Raw genomic sequence first — 12,711 nt, 5'->3', positions numbered from 1 at the left:
GTGGGGTGTGCCAGGAAACATGGGTGACCAAGGCCTTAAGAATTTGCCCCAATGTAAAAGCCATCTCTATATCCAATAAAATTTGTAAGGTGTGGGCCATGTAGATGTGTGGGGATAAAGAGAAGAGTTAATGAAGCTAGACCACTAAGCATAATTAGGTTATTACAATTACCATTTTGCATTTGGACCAAATACACCAGTGTAAGCTTACAGATCATTCGATAAATCATTGATCCTCTACAGAAAACTCATAGCCACGTGGACTGCCTCTCCCCCACCCTTTTGGCCTCCTTCACTTGGGTGCCATTGCATCCACAGACGAGGAGAAGTGCTTCTGCGTATCAGAAATTTTATTTCTCTCGATCAGTTTAAGGGACCTGGGAGCTCCATTTTCTCTTTTACAGGTTTCCACTCGGCTTTTTTCGCAGACTTCGATAACGAAGATAAGGCCGCCATGGCTGCCCTCTGCACAGCTGCCGCTGCCGCCCAGCACGTGGTGAACTTTCAGAAAGGCATTGGACAACAGGTAAGCATTCCGTCTCAAGCTTCCCCCCATACTCACCCAAGAAAATTCGCTTCCAACTACTCTTTGCTTAGCTCAAAGGAGTTCGTGGGGGAGGGTGTTACCCACAAAGCGCACGCCTCTACACGCAAAAAGAGATTCATTACTGCATGTGTAGTCACTACGGCTGTGGTTGAGCAAGACATTGAAGTAAAACCCACATCCAGCTCTCCTGCTCTCAGTTTGGATTCTCCAGAGACATCATCAACACCAGATTCTCCTGTTTTGAAACCTTCTCCAAGGCCTGTTGCAGGTCCTCGACCTCCGCCATCCCCTAGGCCCAGTCCGGTTATTGTTGATTCGAGAAAACCAGTCGAAAATAACACGCGCCCAACCCGGCCCAATGGAGCAAAACCCATGGTTGGTGAATCCTCGTATCGACAGGTTTTCCGCCCAGGAGATAGCCCTGGTAAGTCTGATACCACCTCAGCAACTGCAAAGAGCTCTGTTGATTCCCTTGGGAAAATTCTTGAGAAAGCAGAGAAATTGAAAGAGCAGAAGACATCATTCAAAGAGCAAAAGATGTTTGCGGCTCAGAAAGAGAGTACACGGTTTGTTAAGTCTACATGGCGGAAAGGTGTAGGATTGGAAACGCCACCACCAGCTGACGCGACTGCATCCGGGTCTGTTGAGATGGAAAAAGGTAGTGGTAGTGCTACAATGGCAAATGCTCCTAGTGTAACATCACCGGTTCAAGTTGAAGTAAAAAGACCAGAGCTACGAGGACCACCATTGAAACCACCCCTAAAGCCACTTCCCAACCAAGAGCAGCCTCAAAAGAAACAGGTCATTTTAAAGGATATAGGAGCAAAGGATCAGGGTGCTGGGGCAGGAAGGTCAGCCACAGCAGGAAAGGCTGGCAGTAAGCCTGCAGCTTCAGCACCTGCTGATCCTTTTCCTGGACCTGTGAAGGCAGGAAAAGCAGGTGCTTCGAAGGGGAAGGACAGTAAGGAAGATTGGCGAAAGAAATCTTCTTCCACAGATGGCTTGAAAAGGAGAGTGGGTACAAAGGCAAGTAAGCCTGATGATGCGGCGGATGTAGATATACCAGGTACTGCTGTCGGAACTCGTAGGGGTGGAAGGAAGATGACCAAAGCAACCCGGAAAGCTGCCCGAGAGCAAGCGGCACTTGCTGCTGCACCTGTGAAAGTAGATATATTAGAGATTGGGGCCCAAGGGATGTCTGTTCCAGATTTGGCTCAAAAGCTGGCCGTGAACGATTCGCAGATTATCAAGACCCTTTTCCTAAAAGGCATTGCGACAACCGTGAATCAAACACTGGATGAGGAAACTATCAAGTTGGTTTGCGAGGAGTTCGGTGTGGAAGTTGTAGAGGCTGGCTCTTTGAAGCTAGAAGATATGGCCAAAAAAACTGAGTTCCTGGATGAAGATGATCTTGACAATCTGCAAATGCGACCACCAGTGGTAACCATCATGGGTCATGTGGATCATGGAAAGGTGGGTGATTTTAATTCAAGTTTCACAAGTGGTTTAATGTGGCTTGGTGGATCATAGTTTGACTTTCTTACACCTGTTTCAGACATCTCTACTGGATTATATCAGAAAGACCAAGGTAAAAGGTTTTTCTCATTATCTTCTTCTTCAATATGTCAGTTATAGTCAGGACTGGGTTGCGGACAATTTTCTATAGCAAAGTCCATTGGTTTGTTGTTTGGCAGGTGGCGGCTGGTGAAGCAGGAGGCATCACTCAAGGTATAGGTGCATACAGAGTGCCTGTCATTGTTGATGGAGAGGAGCAATCTTGTGTTTTCCTTGATACTCCTGGGCATCAGGTAAATTTGTTGATCTGTGGATTGAAGCAGTCTCTGTCTCACATCGAGTTTCTGATGCTGTATCTTGATGTCCAGGCATTTACTGCTATGCGAGCTCGTGGTGCACGAGTCACAGATGTTGCTGTTATTGTTGTTGCTGCGGATGATGGGGTCAAGCCACAGACAGAGGAAGCCATTGCACATGCGAGGGCTGCCAATGTCCCAATCATTGTAGCTATCAACAAGGTTGGTTGGCTGCATGTTTCTTTTTTCTGTTTCAGATGGCTAGTAGACTCATGAGCTATGCTGCAAAGAGGAAGGCTTAAAAGAAAGTTTTCTGGCTTGTCTTGCTTAGTTCTTTGTTTATCCTTGTCACTGTGAATTAATTGATTCTGATGATGTGCACCATGGTTCACTATACACTATAGCTTCTGTGTTGCAAGCTGCCACCATATACTTGGTTGCAGTGCTGCAGTCAAAATGGCCATCGAATCATGCCTTATGGTAGCCTCTGAATCTGATAACTGATTCAAGGCCTTGCTTGTGTACAGTTTTGGAACACTTTGTTTTTAAGAGAAATTTGTTGAGGTTGACATTACCTTGGGGGCTCGACTGCATTAGTGCTTGCTTGTCTCAAGAAGCTGTTTGAAAAAGAATGCTGTGGATTTAATTTAGACCATTGTGACCTGGTTCATAATTGCAGTTTTAATCAGTCTTAAAGTGCCCTCCAGCCTCAATTTGTTATGTCCATAATTTCCTAGCTGCTTAACCTGTAGGGGTCTCTGTGTGTTCTTGTTTGTGTGTGTGTGTGTGATAGTTGCAATCACACTTGTATAGTTAGCTGAAACATATGGTATGAAAAATTATTTTCATACCCCTATGAATTTTTTTTTGTCTTATTTGTCCCAAATTGGATAGAAAAATTCAAGTTAATTTCTATGGTGCTATGAGTGCTGACCATGGAGTTGTTTGTAATCCTCCGAATATAATTAGGGTCACATAGGTTTCGAGTTCCACGGTTTGAAACCATACTTCCATACCCACATGCGTTTGCCATATGGATATGAATGGAAGAAACTATGCTGTATGGGACATGTGTGCGCGTGTGCATGTGTGTTCTTTATGTGTGTTCTTTAACTGCTCTAAGGTCTTTGACTGTAGGCATGTCTTGAGATATTCATCCTATCTTTTAATTCTTAAAGTAGATATATGTGTGGTCTGATTGCTAATATGTACAGCGTGTTTGTGTCTGCGCAAACCACAGATTGACAAGGATGGGGCAGAGCCAGCAAGGGTCATGCAGGAGCTTTCTGGAATTGGTCTGATGCCAGAAGATTGGGGTGGTGATATTCCTATGGTTCAGGTAATTTGTGTCTCATGGGGAACAGGTTTTCAAAATCTTCTTGCTTTAGGACTCATGTATTTTTTATAATGACTCAGGTTAGTGCTCTCAAAGGTCAAAATGTGGACTCCCTTTTAGAGACTGTTATGCTAGTGGCAGAGGTAAGAATGCATATCCCTTCCCTGCCTCAATGCATTGCTCGAAGTCATAGACTGTTCATAAGCGCCTCTTGTATTGCACCAGTTTCAAGAGCTGAAGGCTAATCCAAATAGACGTGCCAAAGGAACCGTTATAGAATCGCGACTTGACAAAACAAAGGGAGTTCTTGCAACTCTTCTTGTTCAAAATGGCACGCTGAAAAAGGGTGATGTGGTTCTCTGTGGTGAGGCATATGGTAAGGTGAGTGCCTTTTTCAGCTTTCATATGTCGTTTATTTATGGTGAAATAGCTTTACTCACAAGGACATGTTAATCATTTAGATGCGTGCTTTGCTCGATCACTCTGGAGATCGGGTGGAGACAGCTGGACCTTCCACGGCTGTGCAGGTTGGTTAATAGTGAATTGCTTACCGCAGAGTTTGCATTGACTGCCGTAGTACTTCTACTTTAGCATGTCAACTAGCAATCGTTTTGCAGGTTTTCGGATTAAGCAGTGTCCCTGTTGCTGGGGAGGAGTTTGAGGTTCTTGATTCTCTAGAGGCTGCTCGTGAACGGGCTGAGAAATGTGGAGAGGCTACTCGACTTACTCGGCTTGCAGCTCAGGCAGCTGAAGGGAAGGTGACTTTAGCATCACTTGCTACATCTGTTGCTGAAGGCAAAGAGGGAGGAGTGGAAAGGCATCAACTGAATGTAATTCTAAAGGCAGATGTACAGGTAATTTGCTTCTATGTAATTCTCGTTGGGACTAGGCACACATATTTTTATTTATTAAACGTTGTCAATTTTCCTGGTGCTTCCCACTAGTAATAATCTGTAATGCTAGAAACAAAATAGTGTGCATGTTATTAAAGTCCAAACTAGCATTTTTTTGTGAAAAATTATTTTAAATGTATTACATATTGGTCTAGTCAGTGCGCTACATAGCATGTACACATTTGCTTTGTCGATAAGTTGGTCAAAATGTAGGCTCTGGCTGATGTTAAATGCCAATAACAGGGTACATTGGAGGCGATTCGAGAAGCTTTGAAGACTTTGCCACAAGATACAGTGAACCTGCGAATGCTCCTGCAAGCGGCTGGAGATGTCACTGTTAGTGATGTTGATTTGGCTATTGCTAGTGAGGGTGTCATCATTGGCTTCAATGTAGATTCGCCATCGGCAGTTCAGACGTATGCTGAAAACAAAGGTGTTGAGATACGGCATTACAAAGTAATTTATGAGCTTATTGATGACATCAGAGATGCTATGGAGGGCTTACTTGATGTTGTTCAGGTAATGGTTCTGTTGATGTTGTTGCCAAGTTTAATCTCTTTGAAGTTCTCATGGCTAGGGCAAAGACTCAGAAATCTTAGAGATTTGTTAGCTAAAGGGTTGCGAGTGCCATGACACATGAGACCTTAAGTTTGTGCTTCTAGACATGAGGTGCTTTCTGATGATGCTGAGCTGGGTGATACTTGCTTTGTTGTGTTGTGTTGTTGTCAACAGGAGGAAGTGCCCATAGGCAAGGCTGAAGTGAGAGCTATATTTGTTAGTGGCAGCGGCAAAGTTGCTGGTTGCATGGTGACGGAGGGAAAGCTTGTTAAAGGTTGTGGCTGCAAGATTCGGCGAGGCAGTGCTGTTGTTTATACTGGCAACTTGGTATCATTACGGAGAGTGAAAGAATTGGCAAAGGAGGTATGCTACCATTTAGAAATGTGTATAAAACTCCAGGCAACGATAAGAAAACTAGTGCGAAGGATATTTCTGAATATTTCTGCTTTCTCAGGTTGTTGCCGGTCTGGAGTGCGGTGTTGGTCTGGATGATTACAATGAGTGGCAGGAGGGTGATATTATTGAAGCTTTTAATCTGGTTGCAAAGAAAAGGACTTTAGAAGAGGCCTCGGTTACCACGGCATCTTCACTTGCTGCAGTTGCGGCAACTGCCTCAGCCATCGTTACTAAACCTGTTTCTACTTCTTCCTCTGTCAGCAGTCCTACGGCCTCTTGATTTGGAGGTCGACGTCAGGGTCAACACATGGTCTGTCGAAGAGAGTCTACGTTTGTAACTGAAGTTACAAAGCTTGAAATTCTGAATCTATCGTCTTGGCCGGCCTGATCTGCTAACAAGGTGGTCAGCCAGGCTCTTATTTCCATGACCATCATGAGCTCCAGGTGTTCAGCAAATTTTGGGCCATAACTCAGCATGATCAGCTTACAGAGGTCCGCTGCGTTTTCCAGAGAGATCAGTAGTTCATGCCAACAAGCCAAAGTATCCAAGCATTTGTAGCAAGCTGGATTATCACAAGGATGTTGTACTCCTATTTGAGGTTGGATGCTGCTGCTAGGTCAAGGCTGAAAACATCTCTACAGGGCGAGTGCCATGAAATTTTTTCGCTGGGGGTAGATTGGTGACTCGCTACGCTGTTTTTGGCAAATCAGTTCAAGATGAATTCCCAGCATGTATACAGCACTGCCCGACAATCATTTATATGACTGGATGTTTCTTCTGAAGTGGTGCACGGAAACCTATTCTTTATACGGACCTCAGCAAAGAATGAGAATGCTGTCATTCTGGAAGTTGAGGTTTGCAATGTAAATTTTCATTAACTGTAAGAATTCCATCACCTCTTCAAGGACTCTTTGTTTTATGTCTTTCTCAAGTAAACCTTCACTATTTTTAAGAGCTTGCGAAGAGAACTCTGATTGGCTGCAGGAGGCCAGATGACAAAACCAAAAAATTTGTTCTTTGATGTGAGGCACTTGGTGATTAATATTTCTGCTTCTAGAGAATAAGGGGGAGGCTCTCTTAGTTATCCTGGTTTTTGTGAGGGATCTTGTAGGGAGAATAGGAGGCAATTGTCCTGATTTATTGCCCTTTCGCTTGTGGCTCTTTTGCTAGGCAAGGGCACTTCTCCCTCACCTTGTCGTCGGAAAACAGTGCCTCAAAGCAGTGCCGTTATGGACTATGCTTAGTTCTAAGTAAGAATGTTGCCACTATGAAGGGAGGTCAGACCAGGTGATTTTACAGTGGGTTAAGGGATCCATATGACCGTTTGGTCAGCTTCAAACATAGGGATGCGTGATATGTGGCTTTTTTGCTTGGCAAGGGTACGTACTTCTCCCTCACCCCGTCGTCGGAGAGTAGTGCCTCAAAGCAGCAGCACCGTATGGACTATACTTAGTGCTAAGTAAGGATGTTGCCACTATGAAGGGAGCTGATGGTCGCACAAGGGATGGGTGATATGTGGCTCTTTTGCCTTTAGGCTTAATCGGGCTAGTTATTTTCTTGAGCTGATTTATGGCCTTTTTCTCAGGAAAGTGTGAAGCTCTTTGTTGAGTAAGCATTGAAGTATCAGAGTGCCCATCTTGTAGGCTTTCAGAATGATGTGCTGAAAAATGTTGCTGTTCTATTCGTTTGGGACACTTTTCAATTAGGCAAGGAGTCTAGCTACTCATACCATTGTTCTTGTTTATGCTGAATTTGTATGGAGCTTCAACGTCAAGTATAGAAGAGCCTCCTGTATGTACCAGTACATTCCATTGTTACTGCCAGACTGTGTATGGAAGAAGGGGAGAGAAGAATGGATGAGAACTGATGTTGTCCATGTGTATTGAAAAGTGAAGGACATCTTTAATTTGTGCTGATACATGAAAGTAAGGGTACTCCGTATTCAGATGTCGAACATATTCAAGTGTAATTGACGGACTTTTTTTTTATAAATCGCTTTAAATTACTAGTGCAAAACCTCAGGAGGAAAACTCTAGAGTATATTGTATGCAAGATTCTGAACTTCATAGTGAACAAAGGCATTGTCAAAACAAGTCAGAAAAAAGGGCATTTAGTAATGGTTTAATCTCCTGTAGAGATAGACGATATAAAGAGACTGCTGCAACATAAGACAATGTCTGAATTGGTGACTCACCAAATGCAGACCAATTTCTCGGCTGCCTTCATCCACATGGCCTAATATTGGAGTCATGCCAATAAAAGCAGGTGACTTGAGAGCAGAAGCAAGAAAATGAAACAGCCAAAAATGTCTCCCAAAAAACATAGAAGGGAAACGATCTCGAAGAAGCCTTGTTGTACGATCCAACAAATTGCAACAGGCAGTACAACTCCATAATAAATGAGGAACTGTTTTGGTAGATGCACCACAAATGTAACAAAAAGGATGTCACATGGCACCTTGCCAAAAAGACCCAATTGGAAGAACTACAAACAAGCAGTGCCACAAAAAAAACCGACATTCAAAAGGCATCTTATTGCTCCATATCAGCTTGAGTTGTTTTTTCTCCACCAAAACAAAGGCTTGTGCATTGTCAAAGTGTTGTTTGCGTAATCATAAACCCATAGTCTAGGAAGGAGGAAAGCGTTGATTGAATGCATGGAAATCTGAGGCAGAGACGAAGGACCATGAGTAGGGGTGGCCCGATATAGGGCTCCAATCTGCCAATCTTTTTGACTTATCCAAAGGAAGGAAAGGCTCAAAAGATGACAACAACTTTTTAATTGAACCTTTGCATCACCCATTGAATCATTTACTGACAAGAGACATATCAACCTAAAGGGTGTCCCGAATGCTGGACCACATGTGCCCATGAAGGAATTTCAATTGGCTAAATCAAACTATATAGGGTTGCACATCAATGACTAAAAGTTTGAAATTTTGAAAATCAACATAAAGGTCACCAAACTACTCAAATAACTCCAGTGCTTCCATTAACCTATGTACATCTGATTGCATGTTGCGAGGCATAAAAAAAGAATCACTAGCATAAGTTTGTGCTAAAAATGATTTACCATCTGGCAATGCAAACCATGTAATGCACTAGAAGTCACCAAATGATCCAAACATGCAAGCAAAAGCAAAGGATGGGTAGCCACACCATAAAATATGGCACTCAAGGGGTAGCCTTGTCTAATAGATATTTGTAAATTCCAACCATCAATAAGCTGGGAGCCATGTATCAAAGAAGCATCACTATCACTATAAAGCTAGTACACTACACATTGCGATGTCATTCCGAAACCTAATTGTGTCATAGTCACAAAAACATAATCCCAGGATAATCCCAACTAGTAGTGTCAAAGGCTTTCTCAATATCAACGTAAAGCACTAGCACGTCTTGTTTAGTATATTTGGCATATTTCATGCCAATATATGCATTAGCCAAATTATCATTAATCTGCTTGCGAGGGATGAAACCATATTCAGAAGGAAGCAATCCATCATGTAAAAACCCTTAATTCTATAAATTAACACCTTGGTAACCGACTTATAAATAATTGGCATGAGAGTGATAGGGCACCAATTTGAAAATGATTCACATGGATGCTTCTTGGGGAAAAGCCATGGCATCACCAAGAGAGATAATGGGTTGCACAAACTGAAAAAATTCACGACGACCATCCAAAACATTTGAAGAGACATTCGAAGTAGTGGCAAAAAGAGAAGAAAGGTAGAGTTGAGCGCAATCAACCAATCCTTGCATATAATTAGACCATCGGGCATCCAAATTTTTGACCCTATGAATATTTTATTTTTGTCTAGACTCTTGCAAACCCTTGACAATTTGTTTAGAGGAGCACCCTTTATCTAGTAAAGCCGTCATTCATTTTCATAGTTTAATTGCTCATTGAACATAGTAACGTTCTTTGCTTATAATAATAGATCTTGCTCACTCTTTGGGTGAGGCTTTTGTTGAGCATTAATAGTGAAAGATTCACAAGCTTGTTTTGCATGCTAGACTGCTTCCCAAATCTCATGCATACAAACCTCCTATATCAGTTTTAATTGCTTGCTTAAGTTGAACAAACTGGAATCATGCAATATCAATGCCCTCATAAACTTGACGATAAAGCGGTAATGCATGAAGAACCTTCTTTTTAATAGCATTTGTTTTTCAATATGAGCAATCAAGACATAGACGCCAATATAGAATCACAAGGCATATCAAAATACAAGCCCATCCATAAAAGGGCATGATTCAATAGTAGGTGTGTCCGATCTATCCACAATTTAGACATAATCATCACATTGATTAGCATGAAGCAAATACAATTTGACCAGTTTTAAATGCATTATGAACAAAAGTGAAGTTTAAATCATGCAGGCAAACACAACACCATAAATTCAACAAACCCAAATCAGGTACCTGATCATCCCAAGCCCCAAGGTATGAATGTGACATGTAGATCTTTGTACTTTAGATATAGGACATTAATGAAATCACTACGTAGGAAAGAGTTATGTAGCCTAAGATAAGAAAGAAACTCCTTCCATACTAGAGCACTATGCAACAATTGTTGGGGAGCATAAACTGTCGCAAAATCAAAATTTGACAAGAGGAGAGGGGGATGTAAGAAATGCGGAATACAATAAGGATCTAGTAGCAAGGAGAGTAGAGAGAGACACGATGCAAAGTAGATTAGTGGCAAATCAAAAACTTTAGATTAGCACATTATACAAATTGATGGCGTCATCCACCCATGCGCTCTCAAGGTAGAGCTTAGATGGCGATTTAGACAACTAGAGCAAGTGAATACAAGGGACTAATAATCCTTACACAAGAATGTGCTGTGTGCGTCAAGTGTGCACACCATTCTACCAAAATACTCATGAAAAGGCCTCCTCATATAGTTGTAAGGGAGCCTCTAAACGCCCATGTGCAGCCACCCTTAGATAGCCAAGTCCAAGTAGGACTCTTCCATGCGCCCATGTGTAGCCGCTTTTGGGTAGACAAGTCCTCCTAGAAATCGGCCACCGGCCAAGGAAATCCGTCCACTGGCCAAAGACCACCGGCCACCGACCACCGACCAAAGACCATGGACCACCGGCCACCGGCCACTAGACTGCCATTTTCCGATTGTCTTCTGGCCGTTGTCCGGCCAATATATTCCGGCGAAGGGAAAAAAAAAAGTCTCGGGGGTATCCGCCCAAAGTTGCCCCTGAATTTGCTCCGTACCACCCACGATCACAAATAGAGATCTTATCAGCGTGCATAGCTGGAATCCACCAAATATATGTGCACCATTGGCTTCTCATCATATGGGGGCCTTACAAACTGTGCAGCATATATTGTGGTGGCAAAACTTAGAGGTGTGGGCATTACAAGTATACCAACACCCCCCCTCAAACACCCGAAGATGCTCTATGTTGGCCATGTGCCAACTCCAAGTTGATGAAGATGTCGAAGTAGCTGGTCTTTCCCTAGAGCTTTGGTGAAGATATCTGCACAATTATCTTCAGTAGGACAATACTCTAGCTCCACAATTTCATCCTCAATTAGCTCTTGAACATAATGATACTGAACCTCAATATGCTTTGTGCGTGCATGGAAGACAGGGTTCTTGGCAATCGCCATGCAACTCTGGTTGTCGCATTGAAGTGTTGTTGCTGAATGAAGAGAAACACCTAAGTCCATGAGGACTCGCCTTAGCCAAACTGCTTCACAAGCTGCACAACAAGCAGCTTTATACTCTACTTCCGTTGAAGAAAGAGCGATGGTTGGCTGCTTCTTGCTGATCCAAGAAAACACTCCAGAACCAAGTGAGAAACAAAATCCAGAAACTGACTTTCTAGAGTCACAATCTCCTGCCCAATCAGAGTCACAATACCCACTAAGAGTATTTGTGCCAATGCCATAGGAAATGCCATGGCTTAAAGTACCTTTGATGTACTTAAGAACTCGCATACGTGCCTTCCAATGAGATTCTCTTGGTTGGTTGGAAAACCTGCTTAAAACATCTACTGCAAAAGAAGTATCCGGCCTAGTGCTGCACAAGAAAATTAAGCTTCCCACAAGTTTTCTGTATTTTTTAATGTTGACTAAGGGAGAAGAATCTTCCATGGAGAGTTTTGCATTTACCTCCATTGGAGTGCTCACAGGTTTGCAATCTATCATGCCAAAAGCTTTTAGGATCTCTGTTGCATACTTTTGTTGAGAGATGAAGATGCCTTTTGAGGATTGCCAAACCTCAATCACCAAACAATAATGCAACAAACCTAAGTCTGTCATTTCGAATTCAGAACTCAAACTCTCACGAGTTTGTTGGATGAGCTCTTTGTGATCACCTGTGATTATCAAGTCATCAACATACAAGATAATAATGACTTGTTTTCCATTCTCTCTAAGTACATATAAATTCGCTTCAGAAGCACTTCTTCTAAAGCCAAGTTTTTTTAAAAACTTATCAATTCTGACATACCATGCTCTTGGAGACTGTTTCAGGCCATATAAAGCCTTCTTCAATCTGCAAACCTTCTGTTTTGTATGGGGTGTCTCAAACCTTGGTGGTTGCTCAATATACACCTCCTCCTTGAGAATTCCATTCAAAAATGCATACACGACATCCATTTGGTAAACAACCCATAAATAGATAGCAGCAAGAGCAAGCACAAGACGAATAGTTGTCATTCAAGCTGTGGGAGCGAAGGTGTCACTAACATCAAACCCTTCGACTTGAGAGAATCCTTATGCTACTAACCTGGCTTTGTACTTTTGCAAAGAGCCATCAGATTTATGTTTGAGCTTGTACACCCATTTTGTGCCAATGACTTTCTTCTTTGAAGGCCGATCCACTACTTCCCAAGTGTCATTCTTTATGATGCTGTCGTATTCAAACTGCATCGCTTCCTTCCATTTTGGATCAGCCATGGCCTCATCGACGGAGGCTGGCTCCTTCACAGAGCCCACAATTTCTGTCATGAGAGCCATGTTCACGATGTGTTGGGAGGCTCTCCTTTTCTCCTCTATTCTCTTTGACCGTTGCAAACCCCCCTCCTCTTCACGAGGATTGTGAACTTGAGGAGGGTTTCGAGCGTCAAAAAGCTGTTGAGCCCACTTTGGTAGTGGCTTTTCCTGTGATGCTGCAACAGGTTGGTTAGATTTATTTGA

General features: G+C 42.7%; 1 protein-coding gene across 1 annotated transcript; it reads left to right on the top strand.

Annotated features, from left to right (window-relative positions):
• The first annotated feature begins 265 nt into the window (after nucleotides 1-265).
• FUG1 (Translation initiation factor 2, small GTP-binding protein) lies at nucleotides 266-6,449 on the top strand. Its single transcript, XM_086486442.1, has 12 exons — nucleotides 266-2,020; nucleotides 2,103-2,135; nucleotides 2,242-2,355; nucleotides 2,431-2,580; nucleotides 3,599-3,697; nucleotides 3,775-3,837; nucleotides 3,920-4,075; nucleotides 4,156-4,221; nucleotides 4,312-4,548; nucleotides 4,831-5,106; nucleotides 5,320-5,508; nucleotides 5,600-6,449. Exons 1-12 carry the CDS (start codon nucleotides 455-457, stop codon nucleotides 5,819-5,821), a joined length of 3,171 nt encoding a protein of 1,056 aa, XP_086342568.1. The 5' UTR covers nucleotides 266-454; the 3' UTR covers nucleotides 5,822-6,449.
• The last annotated feature ends 6,262 nt before the right edge of the window (nucleotides 6,450-12,711 follow it).

Source organism: Adiantum capillus-veneris, chromosome 17 (assembly GCF_014529385.1).
Source record: "Adiantum capillus-veneris isolate H3 chromosome 17, ASM1452938v2, whole genome shotgun sequence".
Taxonomy (NCBI): Eukaryota; Viridiplantae; Streptophyta; class Polypodiopsida; order Polypodiales; family Pteridaceae; genus Adiantum; species Adiantum capillus-veneris.
The sequence above is the reverse complement of the archived record's forward strand: the minus strand, read 5'-3'. Positions and strand labels throughout refer to the sequence as shown.